Genomic DNA, 23,089 nt, shown 5'->3' with positions numbered 1-23,089 from the left:
AAGCTTAAAGTGGATACGAAGACTAGAACGTGACCATGTGTACAAGTCCATGAATTCATCTAATATTAAGACCATACCACTGCCCACATGCTGAGCAACAGTCTCTCATTGTTTACTTGTACAACACCTTCTGTCTCTAGCCATCTGTTGTCTCTTGTCTTACACTTAGATGACAAGCCCACTGGGGCAGAGCTGTGTTTTTGTTGTTTGTACAGCACCTAGCGCAGGGGGTCCTGGTCCATGACTAGGGCTCCTAGGTGCTACAGTAATACAAACAACAACAACAACATATTTGCCTCGTTCTGGACACGCCACAAAACCACCACAGATTCCTGCTCAATCCAACATAATTGTGAAGTTCAAGGTTCAGGACTGGAATAGCAACAGTTTGACAAGATCAGGAGTGAGAGTCATTGGAGGAAATCTGTATGGCATCTGCCTGCACTGTATTACCTCTACCTCAGGTCAGTACTTCATTTCCCTCACTTTCACAAGCTCTAGATACATTTGTGAGTGTAATAAACATTTATTTTTAAAAGACCAGACTTATTAGGCCTAACCATTTGTAAAGATGACAGCTCAGCATTTTAAAGTTGTAACCGAGACAAGTATGTCTGTATCAAATTGTGAACTCCATTTTGTATCGTAACCTCCATTTTGCAATGGGACCTCCATTTTGTATGGGGTGCTGAACACATCACCTTGCCAAAGGTAAGATTATTGGATTGCATTTCAGATAGCCGCCCTAACCAGGAAATATACTTGACACCTCACCAAAGGACAATCACAGGACAATCTGGAGCCATCAACTTTAATGGTCTCTCAACTGCTGGCTCAACCCCATGGCACAATGGATCTTCTACACAGAGGTGCCTGCATGGCTGCTAGACCTCAGCTTGGACACATGGGAAAAGAAAGGAGTCTGTGTTTAAGTGGGGGTGCTTCTCTGAGCAGAGGAGCAGATCATCACCATATGTAAGTCAGAATGCCTGGAGAGGCAGAAGGCATTCTGCCTAGACTGAAATGTTGACAAACAAACCTCAGACTCAGAGGAGAGGAGAAACCTAGGGGAGGGTGTGTGTGTGTGTCAGGACTTTACTTATTTTGCATAGATCTGTACCTTTCTAGGGATTTTTACAAGTAAAGTGACTGTGGTTAAGAAATTCCTTAGCCAAGCCTGTGTTCTTTGCTTCCCTGCTGTATCATCCCCAAAGAGGTTAAATTAGAAGCCAGAGTCCCCACAGCCATGTGGAACTTTGAGGGACCAGGTGTTAATGACTGGGGAGGTTGGGAGGGGGCTGGGGAAGTTGGTTTCAGGGTCTTGGTCAGCTAGATTGTGGAGTCACACATCCCAAAGAAGGGTTCAGATGAGAGGTTTGAGCCCCAGTGTACCCCAGGAACTCTAGAGACAGAAAGAGTGATTTGACTCTATCCAGACCTAGTGGGCTGAGAAGCATATGGGGCCCAGCTGTTGGGTCCATTCACAGGAGACTGGTGCGCAAACAGTGCGATAGCAAGCCAGGTTGTGACACAAATATTTTACATATAATCTTAGCTATCTTATAATACTCTTGATTTCACATTTTGTTTTTCTACATGTATTGGCTCTCCATGTTAATTATTCTTACCGGCTATTGTACCTAACTTGTTAATCAGACAATCATTTCACAGGTGCGCAGACGCATACCATTCTAGGTTATTGCATTAAAGAACATACTACAAGAAAATTCATTTTTCTTCTTCAAGCTATAGTGACTCAGCTAGTTCTGCATCCAACTTTATCACCTACTTCAACTGCCTGCTGTAATAGACAAAGATTATTTTTTAGCTACCATAAATGAAAGTGTAACTTCCAGAAATATTTTCTAAGGATATGTTAGGCAGCAGATAGATATTTATTTTAATGCTAAATAAAGTTTGCCCTAAAGTCATTAAACCAATTCTTTATATTTACGGAACAAACGCACTGGGCCACATTTTCAAATGCAAGCTTTAAATCTGGGAGGACAATTTCACAGAGAATAGTTTCTGTATGTGCATTTTTTTTTCTTCAAATAATCATCGGGCAAAGTGTGAAAAAAACATGGCTGTATGCGCATGCTATGCTATATTTGTATGTGCAAGTCAACATATGCCTAGGTTTTTACATGCATAAAGGCAGCTTACGTGCACAAACCCAAGTTTGCAACTATTGGTCAGGGGGGAAAAAATCATTCATCTAATTTCTGAGGTTTGAGTTGAAGCTTCCAACAATTTGGCCCATGCTGTTAAATAGTCTTTTTAGATTGTAGGGTAACATTTTCAAAAGTACTGATATGGCTTACGAGTCAAGTCCCATTTTCAAAAGTGACTTAGGGCCAGGTTTCTAAAGGTATTTAGGCACCTAAAGATGCAGATAGGCATCTACTGGGATTGTCAAAAGTACTTGGGCATCTAATGCCCTTTGAAATCCATGGAAGTTAGGTGCCTAGGTGCTTCTGAAAATCCCACTAGGTGCCTATCTGCATCTTTAGGTGCCTAAACAGCTTTGAAAATCTGGCCTTTCAGCACTTTGGAGCCTATGTCCCATCGACTTCCAGCGAGACTTGGACTCTTAAGTGCCTACTTTGGAAAATAGAACTCAGAATTCTAAGTCACTGGACTGAAGGGCAACATTGTCAGAAGTGCCTGTTTTGCATAGATACTATACTGAAGTAACTAGCAGTTGCTGAGGTGGACAGACAAATGTCAATACTACTCCCTACCATTTAACAAATGACTGAAATCGAGGGCTAGACATGAACGTATTTTATCAGTTATGTGTGTGTATCTGTATAATGATGGTACAGAAAGCTCTTTGATCTATCTACAGCTATTCTTTTAACTACTAAATCATCTTCTAATCTTCCCCTCTCTCTTTGTTCTCCACCCTTTGCATTAGAGCATGTCAGTGCCACTTACAAGAGACCATCTGCTTGCGGCAATGAGACAGAGACAGAGCTAGTAAAGCACACTCCCCAGTAATCCTGTGGCTGCATTCATCACTCCCACGGCAGCTGCTAGTGTCATGTCTGCTTGCCTGATATGTCTAAATAAGAAACTGCATGACAAGATGTTAGGACCAGAACTGTACACACAATAGCTTCTGCAAACCAGGTATATTTTAAACCATCTCAAACTTATGAAGTTACCTCCCGACCCCCACAATGGGTTTCTTTAATTTATTCTGCCATCCCATTTCCAGTTTCCTCCCTATTCTTGGATGAGGACATATGTAGGGATTCCATTTCTTGTTTCTAGTTTTATTTTTGGCTACTTCAGTATCTTAAAGTTGCAGGGAAAAATCTGGTTTTATGGGTTTACATGGATTATGATTACATCAGTTTGAGCAATGAAATAAACATTATAAAACTATTCAACGCCAACCTATCTTCCCACACTGTCTATAACCACACATGCAAAACCCCATAGCCTATTAGGCCGCTGACCTACATGACCAAGAAGGAAATCATGGGGTTTCTGAACAGGAAGTGACACAGGCTGTAATTTACAGAGGACAATGTGAACGGGATAGGAATTCCACTGACTGCTCCTCTGTAAGGGAACCTTGCCATTAAAAAAAAAAAAAGATTATTTAAGACAATTCTTTAAGAAGTTATAATTATGGTTTAAAAAACAGAACCCCTAGAGCATATGCCCAAGAGCTCCAGGTCCATGCAAGGCAGTACTCAAGCTATCCCCAGTGCTCAGAAGGATTTGCTGCACTTTCAGCAATTTGTTCATATTAAATCAATCAATTTTCCTTCCTCCTCTCCCCATCCCTCACCCTCCCAGGGTCACTCCTACCTTTAAAGCACTTCTTACAACTTTCCAGCATACACACCATTCTCCTTTACTGACCATCAACAACTTCCACCTTAAGGACACAACTCTGCCCCCACTGGAACCTGCCAGTCATAAGAGGCTGGGAAGAAAATCTACCGTAGCAGTCAGTAACTCACTCATGCTCCTAAACCGAAATTGTCATCTCTCTGCTAGCTGGGAGATACAGAGCCCATAGCATCATGAAGCTTGGCCACAGAGCCAGTCTTAAATAGGAGTTTGTAAAAGAAGACTGGCAGATTTTAAAAATGCCAGTAATTATGAATAGCAGTATATCCTGAGGTGTTTAACAAAGGTCATAAATAATTATTCTGATGGGTTTAAACAACAGATTTTCACAGGATTATAAAAGCAAGAGATTCTGGCACCTATGCTGCATGACCATATTTCAACCATTTTAAGCTGTAACTTAGTGATAGCGTATATCTGACCATGAAGCCCAGCACTGTTCGTTCTTTAGGGTGCTACAGCTTTTCAACAGATCCAGAGAATCTGGCTCAAAATAAGCCATGAATTCTGAAATCTCCAGGCATGTACTATATATGTAATTCTCAACTTATCAGTCATTTCTCACAAGATGCATAATCATCAAAATAACTTAATGCTGTATTTTAGTCAACATTTTAGTTCAAGCAACACCATCTCATTGGGTAAAAAAAGTAGAGATAATTATTTGTTATATTCATTTAAAAACATTTTAACATAACACATAAGAAATATGCTTAAACAGTGTGAAATGATGCTCCCATTAGCAGAACCTCCTTTCTCATCCCATCTCGCTACTCATCTCCCACATGCTCTATTGCCATTTTTGTGGACTGCACCACATTGATTTAAACCTTTTTGGGCAAGGATTGAGTCTTATTTTCTTTCAAAGCATCATGAAAAATAATGGCATTATAAAAATAATAGATAATTTGTTATAGGATAGAGGATACTGCTCAGGTTATAGTTACTAATATGAAAAATGGATATCTGAATAGGATATTAGTTTAGCAAACATCACTAACAATTACAATGTATTTTATAGTTCTGTACATTTTGGGTGCTACTGTAATAATTAATAAGATCCCTTACAGAAAAATTATATGGAATTCAATGGAGAACAATATGAAATCTCTAAAATCAACCCACAGAAACAATATCATTCTCTATTAAATACTATGGAGATTTTAGAGTAGTTTCTACAGAACCTTATTTGGGCCCAGATTCAGGAAAGTATCCCCATTCTAGACAACATTTACTCATGCTTTCAAAGGTGCATAAAGCTAAGCACATGTTTAAGTGCTCTTCTGAATCAGGGTTTCAATTTCTGTAGAAACCTATTGATTTAATTCCTAGTCAAAGAATAGGGTTTTTCCACAAGGGCGCTGTCACACCATTCCTCTTATTTTTAAAACATATTATTATTACCACCACCAGGCCATCCCTTCCACCACCAACCCCTTACCCCCTCCCCATGAGCTGAATCAGCTCTTTGGAAAGCCCCATATTTCTCTTAGCATGGGAAGGAAGCAGTGAAATATTGACATGAGGCCGAGTTTTCCAAAGTGCTCATTCAGTGCTGTGGCAGAAAAGCAGAACACTTAATATACATTTTAAAGACTGAGTGCATCGGTAGTCTGGGAATTACAGACCCTGTGATTTGTATCACACTTTTCCCAATGAATATCATGTATGAATACAAAAATTGTTCTTGCATGGTATACAGCATTTGTTCCTCCATACTGTTATTATTTATATTATTTAGTAGTATTATGGTAACATCTTGAGGCCGCATCCAACTTTGGGGCCCTATTGTCTTAAGTAGTGTTCAGATGCATAATGATTAGGGTTACCAGATAGCAACTGTGAAAAATCGGGATGGGGGTGGGGAGTAATAGGAGCCTATATAAGAAAAAAAATCCCTTTAAAAATGGGACTGTCCCTTTAAAAACAGGACATCTGGTCACTCTAATGATACACAGTCCCTGTGTTCACAATTTAAAGACCAAGGGTATGAGGGGGAAATGACTTGGTTAAGATCATACATTTTATTTTGCTTTTAACTCTCACCCGAAGTCAGAGCCAGGAATAGAACTCATATCTCCTAATTCCCAGTCCAGCACCCAATCCATTACACCACATTGCTTCTCCAATAAAACACCCACTCCAATTACCCGTTAAAAAGTGTCAAGTTAGGAGACATTGCTACTGACAGCATGCATACAGCTCTGTAAAAGACAAGAGCTTTAAATGTGTCTGTCAATAAAAACACAGTGCATGCCACCCAGAATCTGAACAGAGAAAACCTGGGATTCCAAATTTAGAACACAACAACTGTTCTTCAAAAGCCCATTCCCTTGAGGAAACTGATTTCTACACCAGGTAGTCTAACATTGGTGTTAAATAGTGTTGTTTCTACTCTCAAATGAGACCACCAGAATCCAGTACCTGAGAGTTTCTGCACCAGTTATGTATAGGGATCCTAAAGCACCATCCCTTGGCAGCCAGTGTGGCAACAAGACTGTTGTTGTTTAAATGACAGCAACATGCCTGCCAAAATCACATCACAGAAGCTGGCTTACCAGATTGCTTTGAATATTCAGAATGAGCCTGCCAGCTACTATTTCATATACACATCAAGCAAACTGAGGATCTGACCTAAAACTTTAAATACTAAAAAACACATCACAAATCTAGTTTTGTGAATTTATGCAAGGAAACCTATCACCTATGGTACTTCTGTTTAAAAGGTTTCCCTCGCCCAAGTTTGTACCTTCCTGTCTGTCTCCTGAAATCCCAAAGATTTTTACAAACATCTGCTAAATCACTAAAGAGACTGTGAAAATTATTCTTTTCATCCTTTCAGTACTAAAATTTCCCCCCAGGATTATGTGTAAATTTGGAAGAAGCAGTCAGCCAATCAAACTTCTGACTCTTAATAGGCTTTGATCCACAAAGAAAAGTTTGCAATTTAAACACCTTTGCTACTTGTCACTTTCGGCCATTTTATTTTAGTGCTCTAGATACTGGGCTGGTTCCCACTAATAAAGTTATCAGATTCGATGTTTTAGTTTGCTTTTAACACTCATCCCAACTACTAAAAGAGATCATGTTGTTTAACCAGTTATTGATAAACCTGCCAACAATTCAAGCTGAAACAAAATACATGTAAATACAAAATAGCAGCTGTAATTAGAGGGATGCATTGTACAGATATCAAATATGGAACCTGAGGTGGGGCTCTGTTCATTGTGAATTATTCCAGGGCCCCTGTGATTACCTTTCTGCATATCTTGCCACCGCACCTGACAAGTCAATTAGACAGAAAAATGTTCAGTGCACAGGAGGCTTTTAAAATATATAAATTAGTATTGTGACATATTTGGCTCCAGGCCTTCCCAAAAAGCACTGCCATGGGCTGAAAAGCTCATACTAACGAGCAGCACATTCCCTGTGGAAAATTCCTCCTAATTCTGAGGAACTGCTTTTTATTCCCCTTTTGTTGCCCATAAGCAGTATTTGGGCCATGGACTTAATGCCAGATGATTCTTAGACTTATTTCAGTGCAGCCATAGTTGGGAATGAGCTTGTCAGTCAATTTCAAAATGCCAGTGAGTTGTTTGCTTTATTAGGTTGGGAGGAGATAGAGTGATGTTAATTATCTGGTCTCCTGCCAAGAAGGATTTTCCCCCCCAATTTGATGGAAGACACCATGTTATTTTCCATCATTTGGTCCCATTCCACTTTTAAGACTCTTCTTGGCTGACAGAGTGGACGTTCCATGGCCCTGACTTCACTAATTTTTTTGGCATTTCAATTGTACTCATGTTCCACAGCTGTGGAGCAGTGCCGGCCTGCAGAACTCCCTGGCCTTAGCAACCACAGAGGCAAAACTGTAATGCAGAGAGGCCCCACGATAAAAGGGGAGATGAGAAATGTCCAACATCCATAGAAGGGTTCATTTCTCAACATTGTGAGCAAAAGGAGGCACAACGGCCACTGGCAAGAATCAGTATTGTAGGTCTAATTCCTTGTACAACAGCAGAACATCAAGTCCAACATAGTTTATAGTGAGAGGCCTATTCTCTTTGAGACATAACCCATTTTGCATTGTTCCTGACAAAATGGTGAATAAATGAATATAGAGGCCCTTCCATTCATTTCTCAAGGATAGCTCCCCTGGCAAGATACTAAAAACCTGTTTTCGTTTTCTAATTTAAACTACAGACATTAAAAATTATCTGTTGCAGTCAATGGACATGGCAAAACGTTCCAAAGCGAAATGAAAGAAAAGCCTTTGTCTGCAGCCTTGACATGCCAGATCTTATTAACATTAGACACTGCCATAGAAACAAAGGGAACTACTGTGAGGACAGCACAGGTGTGCTGTTTCATAAGCTTCATCATGGCTACAAAATCATGTAGGAGGAAGAACTCTGTCATGCCAAGACAACAAACATTAGAAATCTTCCTTTTTTATTCCCTAGGTAAAACACACGTGTCTAACAAAACCTAACTAATTCCCACTAAGCATAGCATGATGTGACATTTATGCACACAAAATGTACGGACAATTTATTTTACATACTTGCTGAGCCAGTTATATAGATAGCAGAATATGAAGAGACAGGAAAGTGTTATATTTTACTGAGATACATGTACAGAACTATAAAATATATAATCCTGATATGGGATTATATTATATCCCCATTATCTTCTCTACTCCTCTCTTTCTCCCTCTTTCTATTTTTCATCCAATTTGTCTTTTCTGGTATAGTTTTTACATGTCTGAGTCTGGCAACACTGGTTGCAGCAGGTAGCAACAGCCAATGCAAGCCTACACTCAGATTCCTCTCAGGCTAATAATTCAGCATCAGAACTACGTACTGTATTAGCAGCTCAAATGCTTTCTTTGGAAGGAAGGTTGGCAGCCGAAGTGGGGAAGGGCTGGAATTTTCCTATCCCTCTTGAAGATCTTCCTTGGAAACTTAGTACTTTGCGGTAATTATATTCTATCTGGTCAGCAACACTAGTAATCAATTTGAGATACTCAATATCAGTTGGGTTTATTGCACATGACATCAGTTTGCGAACATAGTAACACAAAGTTTGTATGGGATGTAAGATTCTGCAATATTAGCAACAGAAAAGTTTCTTTTCCATTTCTATTGAAGACAGCTGTACAAAATTAAGGGGCCAGCCTGGCAGCCACTCCGCACATGGAGCCACTATTGGTTTCAATGGAAAATGTATGAACAGCACGGTGTGCAAATTAGGCCCCTCGATTGGAAGTCCCATGAGAAAAATCTTTCCACATTCTGCCAGTATAATGCACAAACAACAGCCATTTAAAGGATATAAGATTACAAAGTGCCTGGCCTAATGCAGGAGTGTCCCCCATTAAGGACTTATCTGCCCCTCCACACATTTTCTTCTGCAAGCTCTGACTCTCTTCTTTGGGTTTACTCCCCTATTCTGTTGCTTCCCTATCCTGGAAGCTGTTTCATTTGACTCCCATTTGTGGAGCACATGATGCTTTTACAGAACAGCAAATGGCTTCAACAGTGAAATTATCTTTCTTTGATAAGTTTCACTACTGTCAACACAGTATCACTGTTTTCCTCATCAGAGGTGAGTAATGACAATCCTATAAATTTAGAGTGAGAAAAAAGAAAGATGGGCAGAACCGTCGTGGTGGGGGGGGGAGGGGGTACAAATAAATAGGAAGACATAATCCAAATCTCTAGCCTCAAGTAAATCTCCCTTGAGACTCAATAGGTACGTCTAAACTGCAAAGAAAAAGCCAAAGTGCCCAGTCTCAGAGCCTGGGTCAATTGACTCAGGTCACAGGGCTCAGGCTACAGAGCTAAAAAATAGCAGTGTAGATCTTCAGGCTTGGGCTGGAGCCCAGGGTTCGAGACCCTCCCTGAAACGCAGTTGAAGTGGCCTGTTGGCTGCACTCAGATGTAACAAAGCCTGTAGTTAGTCAGGTCTGCCATAACCAACTGGTGCTGCTGAAAGCAAGCAACAAATTAGTGTGCCCGAAAGTCTTTCATAGAATCATAGAATATCAGGGTTGGAAGGGACCTCAGGAGGTCATCTAGTCCAACCGCCTGCTCAAAGCAGGACCAATCCCCAGACAGATTTTTGCCCCAGATCCCTAAATGGCCCCCTCAAGGATTGAACTCACAACCCTGGGTTTAGCAGACCAATGCTCAAACCACTGAGCTAGATTACCTTAAACAGTAGGAAAATAATGCAACACTGCAGTGCTTAGTTAGCATTCTAGAATTACTTCATGTCTTCAGCCTAGCACCATGAATATACTAAAACAGATCCAGGCATCACTGGACACTCCCTTCCCAGCTCACACGTCAGATGACTATTTCCTTGTCTTTGCTCTGTTGCTGAACTTTAATGCTTTTACCATTTCCCCTCACACATACACTGCACTTTGTTATTCCAATGAGGACTTCTATTTTAAATTTCCTGGCTTAAAGTGTCTTAAAACACTATTGTCCCCAATTTTAAAAGTTGAAACACGTGTGTGTGTATGTGTGTGTTTCTCTCTCTTTCCTTTTCTATAGTAGGCCAAATTCTGTTCAGTTACACCCATGCAATCTCAAGTGACTTTTACATCGGTGTAGCTCAGGCGAAAAGTTGGCCAACTGTGTACATATATATTATACAGACCTTGTACTATATGTATACCGAATATATAACTATAGATGCAAATATGAAGGAACTGGAACTACTCTGTAATAATTTAATATTGTATTTTCACCAGGCTACTGGGATGTTTACTGTATGAATATACTGGGCTTGTTTAAAAGCAGAGGAAAAACAAGTAGGAAGGGAAGTGAATGGCTTAAGATCAGCAACTTCTGTGCAAACACTTGAGGGCTGTTAAGGGACAATATCCTTACCGGGAAAGGCTGGCGGACACAAGAGATCAAAAAGACTACAGCAATTTGAAAAAAGGTCTCTCTCTCAAAAGACGGAGTGCTGTTCAGGAGTCCCAGACTAAGACACAGGCATCCGTTGGAGTGTCTGAAGAAGTTAAGCCTACCTAGTTCACCATCAGTGGATCGTCAGACTTAAGGGAAAACAGACATGTGTAGAGAATTATTTTAAAATCCTGTTTTTCTAAATGTTTTGTTCTTACCACAAAGCTAACAATTCCTTGGTTTAAGAAGAGTTTTTGGTCACTATATTCACCACTTGTCACAGATTCCTGAAGAGAACGGAGCACACCTGATACACAGGGTGTGGTAGGCTAGGGCCCAGTCTATGAGTGAGAGAATTGTGGAATTCCACCCCAAGCAAGATAGGTAAGGGTACGAGGCCTGAAACCTAAGGGGAAGCACTCAGAGACAGTGGACGGAGGTGCAACTAGCCTAGTACCTGTGATACACACATTACAGTATGGGCCAAATTCTCTGCTGGTGTATAAACTGGCACAGCTACATCAGCAGATAATTTACTCAATATATATATATATATCTCCCTAAAACAATATATGGAAAGAGCCATTTTAAGTCACAGGAGCAAATATACACAGTGTGTGTTTGCTCACATCTTTGTTTGCATTCTTATTTTACTACCTTACCTTATTTCTGTTTTACTCTATAAAAGATTCATATGATCATTTCTATAAGGGATGTTTCAGGGAAACATGGTTTTATTGCACATGAAATTAAAATACATGTAAATAAGGAACAATTCTCCTTCAAACAATAGTTTCACTGTACAGTGAGAGGCTGAAAACTCTCAGTCTGTTTAGCTTATCCAAAAGAAGATTAAGAGGTGGCTTGATTATAGTGTATAAGCGCCTTCACATGGAGAAAACACCAGATACTTAAGAGCTCTTTAATCTAGTGGAGACAGACATAAGAACCAATGGCTGGAAGCAGAAGCCAGGCAAAGCCAAACTAAAAATAAGGCACAAATGAGGATGATTAACTACTGGAACAAACTACCCAGGAAATGGTGGATTCTCCATCTCAAGACTGGATGCCGTTCTTTAGACAAAAGTTAATAAGTTAGACACAGGAATAACTGGGAGAAATTTAACTACCTGTGGTATACAGGAAGTCAGACAAGATGATCTAATGGTCCCTTCTAGCTTTAAACTCTATGAATAGTAAGATTCCAGAAGTGGTTCAAGAAACCATTCTTGATTGATGGTACTCCTCGATTGATTAGGCTTAGTTATTTGTGGATTTAAATTTGCCAAGATTAAGCATTTTTGTCCTAGAATCTCTTTCAAATCAACCATTTTGGTTCGCATCACACTCCCCATGAGGCATATTTCTTCAAGCAAAAACATTTTTAAATTGTCCAATAAGTCACTTAAATCTAATACATTTACATACTGAGATGCAATGTAGGGACACAAAGGGCAGCGTTGGTTTACAATTCAGAGGTGCTTTAAGGACTTACGTGATGTGCAAAGTCATTCAGAACCAGAGTTACCCCAATCACCTGCTGCAAAAAGAAGTTTTTAAGAATGGGGTTATTAGCAGGAGATACTCATGAAAGACGGGAGGGAGATGGTTTCCTCTTAAGTGCAGGTGTTTGCAAGCCTGAAAAGTGCAATAAAGAGGAATTTAAAGACATAAAAAATAATAATCTTTCAGATTACCATGTGGGTCTTGCTCGTTAGACTTTGGGCTGCTTCTTGCTCTGCGTTCTAGTTTTTTTACTCCTGGTGCTCCCCCCGCACCTCCTCCTCCACTGCTTGCTCCATTGTGACTCTTCGTATAACCATTGTACACAGTTGTGCAGTTGCCTAGGTGGCTTTTATAGATGGATGAAGGAGGGCTGTTGAGGCGGTTCTGGCGATCAATCTGTCGGTCTTTGAGTTTTTTGTGCTGTGGTTTGCTGTACTGATCTTCCCTGGTAATGTAGCTGGACATTCCATATAGTGGTATAATTTCTGAAATAACAAGAATTTATCCACATTACCTTAAAGCTAAAATCATCATTATTTAAAAACAGAGTCACATCCTGACCTAGATCTCATCAGCCCTCTACCCATCTCTAAATAAAGCTAGGAAAAACAGCAAACCTGAGATTCAGCCGGGTTACTGGCAAGGTTGGCAAACCTGTTGCATAAATCCAGCCCACATGTTATTTCAGGTTTCATGACATAATGTGATTAGCATGGGAAATCAAATAAACACAGAAATTTTGGCCGAGTTTGCTCTGAGTCTTTGTGCTTCTTACCGGACCTCGCAGCAAAACCCAGGAAGAGCTAAAACCCAGGCAGACGGAAATTGAAGAAGAGGTTCCACACAAATTAGCAGCAACCAAACCTACAAGGTTTGCTCAGCCCTGGTGTCACCAAAATCTGTTACCGTGCAGAGGGTTCAAGGTCAGTTATTGGCTGTGTCCCTCCAGGTTTTCCAGGACAGCCAGACTTTGCAATACTCTCTACCACCACCCGCAATGGCTGATGCATGTAGCTGCAGCAAGTGAAGGTACACCATTATGTGGGAGCTGAGATGAGCAAATGGGACTATAAGGGAGAAAATCTTAAAAAGAAAAGTATCATTTTCTTATGTTAAAATACATAAAGTTTCAAATAACTTTAATATGAACTTCCATGAATGGCTGTGTGAAACTTAGTAACTTGGGTTTGCAGGAAATTATGGAAAAAAATTTTCATTTTTCCCTGACAAGGGTTCATTACCTTTGGATTGTGCTTTGAGCTTGGAGCGCGAACAAATTCAAGTTCAAAGCAAAATGAAAATACACTTTTGCTTTATTCCAATACAAAATGTCGAAGAGACCCAAGTTTCGATAAAGCTCAGTCTAGATTAATTCAATAATCATTCTAGTTTGCAAACTGAGCCAGCATTTTGGTTTCCAAAGCAAACATTCTGCCCAACTCTAGTGTTAATCCTTTGTTTTTGAAGCGGAGTTTGCCATACAGACTGTAATTAGAACTTGTTGAATTACTCCAGTTGCTTGGTTCTTTTACTTCCTTTCTTTTAGAAGTGTCTTGTCATTTATTTTTCCTCATCTAGTAACATGATCACATTAAAGTGCTTGCATAAAGTAACTTTCTATATATCAGGGGTCGGCAACCTTTCAGAAGTGGTGTGCCGAGTCTTCATTTATTCACTCTGATTTAAGGTTTTGCGTGCCAGTAATATATTTTAGCATTTTTAGAAGGTATCTTTCTATAAGTCTATAATATATAACTAAACTATTGTTGTATGTAAAGTAACTAAGGTTTTTAAAATGTTTATTCAGCTACATTTAAAATAAAATTAAATTCAAATGCAGAGCCCCCTGGATCGGTGGCTAGGACCCAGGCAGTGTGAGTGCCACTGAAAATCAGCTCACGTGCCACCTTTGGCACCCGTGCCATAGATTGCCTACTCCTGCTATATATAGTATTCCAAGAATGTGGTACACTAAATGCAGTCTATGTTGGAGGGTTGGAGGACGGAGCTGATAAGGAAGAATTTACAAGTAGGGCTTTTCAGAAAAGAAAATCAAATTTAATTGATGTTCTGGTTAGTGTATAATCCATTTTGCATTGAAACATGTTGGGGACAGTGAATTAATATTCATTAATACAAGATGCTATTCATGTAATAATCAGAGTTTAGATTCTTTTAGTTTTGCAAACATACATGACACCACTCCACCAAAGAGGGCATCTACACTATTTTTGTACACTGTGAATTTGTACAACTGATTGGTAACCCCAGGTTACAGAAATATTTACCACCTACAGTACTAGCAGCTGGTAGTTCGAATATCTACCTAATGTACTGGAGCTTTTGTATTAGCTTCCCTATTAAGCAAAACAGGTGTATTAGAGATAAGCAACTTGTGCCTTTGTAAAAGGGAACAGTAAAGTTCCTATCCTATCTGATTGGATACTATCCTACTGATATATCATGCCTAGAAACTGTGGCAGTATTATTTAGCTTTTTTTAAAAAAAACAAAACAAAACAAAACACAATGTCCTGACTTTTCTAAAAAAACAATGTACATAAAACTAAAGTTGGTCAGTTCAACATTAATCTGCATCTACCTGAGCTACTGCAGTGCCTCATGGGAGTCGTAGTTCGGGTGTGTTGTACTATCATTTTCCCCTATGGGCCAGGGTCCCTGGCTGAACTACGCTTCCCATGATGTATGTTGGTCTCCCTTCTGGCCAAACAGCTGTGGGGCCTCATGTGAATGTTGAAATGAAACATGTTTCTACTGAAAGTGCCAAAGTGAAACAGTGACTTTTCAGTTGTAAAAATATTGTAATTTTTTGTAGGATGGAAATGCCACAATTTTTTATTAGCTCTCAGTGAAACATACACAAGTTAAGGTATGTGAGATTTTGAGCTACTTGGAAAATTTGTTCCTAATGTTTTTGGCTACGATATTGTTTCTGATGAGGCAGTGACATCTAGAAGACAGAGTGTAGAGTTCTTTTTTTGTCTAATCAAATTCAGGATTATAATACTCCATTCTTGGTAAGAAAATTAAATATATTAATCAATATAAAATTGAGAGGGGGGAAATTAGCCAGATAGTTCTCTCTATAGTTCTCAAAGGCAAAATTCACTCTGATGATTCAGCTGATTTACAGTTTCACGGTGTTGTTTAGAAAAATTCTATGAATTCTGTGAAATTCCATAATTTGGCAGTAAAATAAAAAATGTGAATCTATAAAGAGAAACTTGCCATGTTAAGAAATTCAAGTAGTTTTGCTGATGTAGGTACAGTAACTTCATTTCTTTTTGGTTAACACACAGTTTTAGACCACACAAAGACTATCTCAAGGGTGGAATAGACATAATAATGCATAGTGCAGACAGAAATAAATTGTGCTTTCACTTGAATTATTTACTTAATCTGTGATAATTAGGGCTGTCATGTTACCCTTGGGGACCAGATAATGCTTTTTAAATGACCTATTGCACATTCTGAAGAAGCAGATTAACCAGAAAATCCCTTTTTGTTATTTCTGAGAAGTCCACTGCAGCTCTAATATGACAAAGGGTCAGGAAGGTGCATCATCTTCATCCATTAGTGCCAAGAGGAAGCCTTCGATTAGCTTTTGACAATGATTGCCATAAGACTTGTCAAAACTAATCCCCCTTTCCTATGTCCCTCTGCCTCCATTACCAAACAAGGGTTGGCAAAATTTGAATACAGGACAAAAAATGCTATGTCACAGTGCTGCATGATGATATGACAGCTTGACTCTCAGAAGCACTAGGATGGTGTACTTTTTTTCCCTTATAACAAAACTGAGTTGGGAATTAGGTTTGCATCCTGCACCCTACATTTTCAAGATGTGATGTTCTTGAGTTCTTTCAGACTGGGTGCATCCACTCCCCAATACCTTGTCCATTCTGTAGATTAAAGGAAGGAGTCCAGTTCATGTGGGGGAAACCACTGAACCAACAGTTCATCTGCAAATCTCCACTTTCCCAGCACTGCAAATATGTTGGATACATGTCTAAAACATAAGGATTTCTTTCTGCTCACCTTGTTCTCCATATATTGTAGGGGGAAGATGATGCTGTGGGAAAAATTGGGGTGGCATGTCTCCAGGGCCGGTGACAGGAGGGTAGAAAGCCGTATGAGAATTGTGAATGAAATGGGGGTGGTGTGTCAGGTACGGAGGTAAATGGTGGGTTGGAGAGATGGCAGAAGGATAGCTGGGAGGATAACACTCTGGAGACTGGGGTGTAACCACCACCCTGCGAACGCCCGTGTTGTCTTCTATCACCTGAAAAGGGAAGCAAAACAGGTGTATTAGAGATAAGCATGTACCATTTGAAATACCATTTTGAAAAATAACATTGTTTATCTAAATGAGCTCTCCTTGACTAGGATCATAACACACGTTTCTACAGTTACGATCAGCACAAATAATCTTAGTGGTACTGTGGTTTCTAGTGGAGAATCAGCTAGCCCCGCTAATTAATTAATTAATAAACCTATTGCAGTTAGTTAGATCTGCAGGGGCAGTAGGAGAGAAAATATGTACAGTAGACACTTGTTTACAGCCACACCTTGTAAGAGCCACCACCGCTTAGGGGCAACATTTCCCCACTGTGAATCGTCCACTCGGTAACACCAACGTAGCTGCCTCATAAGAGCAACATTTGTGATGCAGGAACCTCACATCTAGAGGCAGAGATGGGAGGAATGCAGGGGCATTGCCCTCCCCAAACTGCACTTTTCCGCCCCGCTCCCAACCCTGACCCTTCAGCACAGCTCCAGCGCACACAGCTCTGTCCTCTTGCCCTGCCTGACCGAGCCTGTCCTGGAAAAGCAGACAGGGCCATGCTCAGAGGCTGGAGTCAGCAGGAGGCCCTGTCCAGCCAGGGGCCAGTACTCATGGGGTGCATTTTTGCACTCCCCTCCCGACCCTGGCCCTTCAGTGCAGTTCCAGGGCACACAGCCCCATCCACTCACACAGCCTGTGCAGAGAGATGTTTACCAGGGAGTTTGGGGGAGGGTCTGGAAGAAAGGGATTTTTTCGGGGGGGGGGGGAGTGGGGGGAGCAGCAAAGGCACAGCTGGAAGGTTTCCTCCTTGCTTTTCTCAGCGTCTGGCTTACAGGTGGCCGGGGGTGAAGGGTTTGCTATTTTGCAGTGGGGCATATCAGGGACCCACTGCCCACACACTGAGCTATCCCCTCCATCTCAGTTGCTGGCGGCAGAGTGTGGGTGTGCTGTTTTATGGTTGGGGGACCTCCCTCCCCAGAGCACTGACCTATCCTCTTTTCCCCTTCTGTCTCCATTAGGAGCCACCCCTGCCTCCATTGCAGGCTGCACATGGTGTCTCCCCATCCCTCCATCCCTCGCCAGGGTGGAGCATGAAGCAGCCAGCAGGAGCATCCACAGCCTGTCCCCGGTAGCCAGGCTCACTCAGTCATTTTGCCGATTGGGGGCTCTCCTGCCACACCTATGATTCCCCTGCCCCATTCCCCAAACTTGGGTTTCCCCCACCCCACTCCCTCCAACTTCCCCCTGACACACAATGTGGCTGCCCCACCCCTTCCAAAACACTCAACTCTTCATATGCCTCTGGGCAGATGACACTCCCCTAACAGCAACAGCCACGGAGGAGCAACATAGCAAAAGAGCACCGATATGTTGCTACTAACGAGCGTCTACTGTTTCTGTATTTAGAGCACAGAACAATTTAGACATTACCAGAAAGTAACAACATAAGAATGTTTTCATTTAGGGGCAAGTTTCACCTTACGTGAGTTATCCCACTGATGTCAACAGGAGAGAGAACAAGTATTCATCTACACAGGGGAATTGACCTGCATACCTATAGCAGAATACTGTATTCTGCTACAGTTTTTCTGGAATAGCTCCCAATATGGACACTAGTCCAGAATAAAAGTGACTTCACTCCGGAATAATTATTCCGCTCACAAAGTGGAGAAATTATTCCACAACAGACTGTCCACGCAATGGGATCTGCTGAAATAGCTATTGTGGAATAGCTTATTTCAGTACACAGCTATGCCTGCCAACTTTCCCTGGTAGACAAGCTCCTAGATGTGCATGATTTGGCCCCAAGTATCTTGGGCAAAACATGGGGCAATCTAAAGGGGCAAACAGTTTTAGCATAAATTTCAGTTGTTTATAATTTTTTCACTTGGTTTTACTTTTGGACTGAAATTTGGCACGTTTGTTCTCAGATTTGGAGACAATATTTTTTTTCTTATTTAAGCCAAAAGAGTCTGCCATTTTTGGGAACAAAGACTGACAAAAATCCACCATCATTTGGGAAAAAAATGTTTTAACCTTTTATTTATTTTCTGAACAGCACTAGATCTTCAGGGGTATGTGAAAAACTTGAACAGGAAGATTGTCCCAGGTCATAGATCTGTTTGTTGGTGGTTTGGTGAAAATTGGTTGTGATTTGTCAGAGGTATAAGGATTATAAAATGTACTTTGCTCAAGTACAGAGTTTAATACAGTGATGTAACAGCAGCTAATTATTATTATTTACCATTTGCAGTATTATACTGCCTAGCAGCCCCAGTCATTGACAAGAACCCTGTTGTGTTAGGCACTGGACAAAGACAGACCTAACAGACAGCTTCTGCCCCAAACAGCTTACAATCTAAGTATAGATAGATCGCTGTCTCACAACTCGAGCTGCCTAATAGTTTTCAAGTTGTCAAATGATGGCAAAGGAAAGTTTTAAGGAGGATTTTGAAGGAGGAGTTAGTATTGCCGATGTTTACTAGGAGTTTCTACCAAGCATGTGCATGCATGTGAGTACTAGGAAAATTTGTAAGGAGTGCTTCCTACATCCCAGCATGTGAAGGTGCATATAGAGGGAGACACAGCAAGTTCTGAATTGAGCAATGGAGACAGGTGACAAAGAGAACCTTCTGTACAATAAATCAGTCTCAGGGTTCTGCCACCTACCACACAGTTAAAGGAAGGACAAGGGGGAGAAGCCAGGGCTGCTGCCCTGTTTACTATCCATACAGTACACAGTGTCCTGGAGGTACTACTATTTGTACCTAGGTGTTCTTATCATAGTTCATTCAGGGTAGACTCATTCAGGTTCACACTGTTCACATGAGAGAGACTATTAATCATACAAATACCCAAAGGAGACGCTCCACCTTTAAATGAAATTTTTACAGAGGAAAAATTAGAGTCAAAAGCATTGGTGTGAATTGGAGTTTCTTATGTAATACAAAGTCTCAGTATAATACCTGGTAGGTGCTACTCTGTATAAACCAGAATACAAAGCATTTACTTTGATATATCTGGTCATTAACCTTTAGCCCTACAGTGTAGGTCAGCAATTTGAAAACTGTCGTTCTTAGATTTCAGAGATTTATAAAACTCCAGACAGACACTGAATGGGACTTCAGGGATTCATTTAGATCATAAGATTACTTTAATTCTTGTAATGTCAGACTGTCCATCTTTTATATTCTGCTCTCTTCAGCTTGCATGACATCCCTTATTCACCAGCCATGTATCAGTTCTGGACAAGACACTGAAGAGAAATTTAGGGTAGGAGGGGGGAAAAAAGTCCAAATGCTCAGATTTTAAAATAAATACTTATTTGTGTAGTGTAAGAGTTTGTAATAAAATGTCAGCTCTACTTATCTCAAGCTTAGATCATGTTCTAACCCAGGGTTCTCAAACTTTTGTACTGGTGACCCCTTTCACATAGCAAGCCTCTGAGTGCGACCCCCCCTTATCAATTAAAAAGGCTTTTTAATATATTTAACACCATTATAAATGCTGGAGGCAAAGCGGGGTTTGGGGTGGTGGCTGACAGCTTGCGATCCCCCCGCATGTAATAGCCTCGCGACCCCCTGAGGGGTCCTGACCCCCAGTTTGAGAACCCCTGTTCTAACCTGACTGGCATTTTAAAGACCCAAAATTTCTAGTATGAGACAGAGCACGTCTTTTCATCATTTGGCTTTAATTAGGCCAAGCCTGAAAGAAGGCTTGGAATGTACCAGGCAAGCACAAGCTCTTATCTGCAAAGTTAGATTAGATTTTATGTTTTCGATGAAGGAGATATATAAATAGGTCGACAAATAGACCAAACAGAAAGATTGTGGTGTGTGTATTTGGGTGTAATGACAACTGAAAATTAAACTGTGATCCGTCTCCTAGAAGATGAATCCTGAAAAAAAATGCTCAAGGCCCTTTTGAAGACCTTCAGATGAATTTCTGCCACTGGATGGAGCTAAGAGATATCAGCATATTTGAGAGGTCAGGAGATCAGCTAGTTTTATAACTGACGGCATCAAGGATTGAACAGAGCACATCTTTCATTTGTTTATTCCCAAATTCATAAATGTTGGCAACTCAGTTGTGCCTGCAAGCGACACGACTGTTCCAAATCAAACCCATATACACCAATGCTCTGTTTACATGGGCAAAAGATTCTCTGCGTGGCCAAATGTGGGATTTGCAGGTGCAACATGCACCTGTCAATTTTGCAGGTGCAGGTCAGATGGCTACTTATGACATTATGCCCTTAATAAATAAATGACAACCCTATATATTATATGTCAGAGAGTAGGTAACTAAGGAGAAATTAACAACACTTCAGGTGGTTTTGATTTTGTAAAATTCATGTTGGACAGATTTTAGTTTTGCAAAACCATACTTGGAGATGAAATCCAGGTCCCATTTCATCCAAACCTGCCAAATAAAAAGGGTTTAGTCCCATCTAGTTTTGATCCATTTCTATAAATAGCACAGAGACTGGGGAAAGTTAAATTTTGCTATTTAAAGAAAGTCAAATGTTTTTGTTCACCTATACCTGTTTGCCTGTCTTGCCTTTTAGACTGTACGTTCCTTGGAGCACAGACTGTTTTCTATTATGTGTGTGTTCAGTGCCTACTACAATGGGTCCCAACTCTGACTGTGGCCTTTAGGTTCTACTGGAATATAAACAACAACTAGCTGAAAGACAGTTACCTTTTCTGTAACTGGTGTTCTTCAAGATGTGTTGCTCATGTCTATTCCACAATAGGTGTGCGTGCTCGCCACGTGCACCGGTGCTGGAAGTTTTTCCCCTAGCAGTACTCGTAGGGGAGTGCCCCTAATAACCCCTGGAGTGGCACCTCCATGGCGCGGTATAAGGGGTGCTGCACGCTTCCCCCACCCTCAGTTCCTTCTTGCCAGAGAACTCCGACAGAGGGGAAGGAGGGCGGGATGTGGAATAGACATGAGCAAGACATCTCGAAGAACACCAGTTACGGAAAAGGTAACTGTCTTTTCTTCTTCGAGTGATTGCTCATGTCTATTCCACAATAGGTGATTCCAAGCTATATCTGTTGGAGGTGGGTAGGAGTTCACAAATTCTTGTGGGGGAGCACAGCCCTGTCGAACCCGGTGTCCTCCCTGGTCTGGGAGACGATCACATAATGCGAGGTGAACATGTGAACTGAAGACCATGTGTCAGCCCTGCAAATGTCCTGAATGGGGACATGGGCTAAAAAGGCAGCTGATGAGGCTTGCGCTCTAGTTGAATGTGCCCTTACAATCGAGGGTGAACGGATTCCCACCAGGTCATGACAGGTACAAGGTGATCCAGTTGGACAGCCGCTGAGTAGAGAGTGGCCAACCTCTCATGCGTTCGGCCGAGGAGATGAACAGCTGTGAAGACTTCCTGAACAGCTTAGTCCGTTCCAGGTAAAAGGCCAGAGCCCGTTGTGACGTTGCACTCTATATGATTTTATGAAAATATGCTAATGAGTTTGAATATAATGTAACTGAAATATGCTTCATGCAAAAGGTCTCTTGTAAGGTATCATTACAAAGCTTATAATCTACGGAGTGTGGTCATCCTATTTGTATAAATGTATCACTCTTGTATCTGAAACTAGAAATATAACTCTGAGGGCCTATTGTAATTAAACAAAGTGTGGACCATTAATGGTGGTTTGGAATCTTGATGGCTCCCATCAACCATGACAATTGTCTGCAGATGGCTCTGTTTTACCTGTAAGTTTTCCTGTATACATGGGTGCTGGCAAGTGGGTAATGAAGTCTTACAGTGACATGTAATCATGTCACCTGAACTGAAATCCACCTTTAACCTGGTGCTTTTCCATTGAGAAGGAGGGAGTGGGAACCCAAAGACGGCCAAAGGATTCCCGCCTTATGCAAAAGATATATAAGTCGGTAGAACAGAACAAAGTGCGGCAGCCATCATGAGAAATCCCGTAGGGCTGTACCAGGGGAAAGGACTGTGCCCAGACTAGGAAGGCGTCCAGTCTGTGAAAGAAACTTATTGAAACGTCTCTCAGGGTCAGATTTTATCTGTACTTAGTTGTATTACTGTATTAGGCTTAGATTTGCGTGTTTTATTTTATTTTACTTGGTAATTCACTTTGTTCTGTCTATTACTACTTGGAACCACTTAGATCCTACTTTCTGTATTTAATGAAATCACTTTTTACTTATTAATTAACCCAGAGTATGTATTAATACCTGGGGTGGGGGCGCAAACAGCTGTGCATATCTCTCTATCAGTGTTATAGAGGGCGAACAATTTATGAGTTTATCCAGTATAAGCCTTATACAGGGTAAAACGGATTTATTTGGGGTTTGGACCCCATTAGGAGTTGGGCACCTGAGTGTTAAAGACAGGAACACTTCTCTCAAGTTGCTTTCAGTTAAGTCTGCAGCTTTGGGGCACATGGTTCAGACCCTGGGTCTGTGCTGGAGCAGACTGGTGTGTCTGGCTGAGCAAGACA

General features: G+C 41.0%; 1 protein-coding gene across 2 annotated transcripts in view; it reads right to left on the bottom strand.

Moving 5' to 3' along the window:
- The window catches only part of FNDC3B (fibronectin type III domain containing 3B), a 378,401-nt gene that overhangs the window by 149,447 nt on the left and 205,865 nt on the right, over positions 1–23,089 (bottom strand). For both annotated transcript variants that reach the window (XM_034782468.1, XM_034782469.1), the window contains exons 5-6: positions 16,358–16,601; positions 12,491–12,784 (exon numbers count right to left, since the gene is read on the bottom strand). In XM_034782468.1, coding sequence (XP_034638359.1) covers positions 12,491–12,784; positions 16,358–16,601 — 538 coding nt within the window. The remainder of the gene's footprint in view (positions 1–12,490; positions 12,785–16,357; positions 16,602–23,089) is intronic.

This window comes from Trachemys scripta, chromosome 9, assembly GCF_013100865.1.
Source record: "Trachemys scripta elegans isolate TJP31775 chromosome 9, CAS_Tse_1.0, whole genome shotgun sequence".
NCBI lineage: Eukaryota > Metazoa > Chordata > Testudines > Emydidae > Trachemys > Trachemys scripta.
This window is presented reverse-complemented; position numbering and strand designations above follow the sequence as displayed.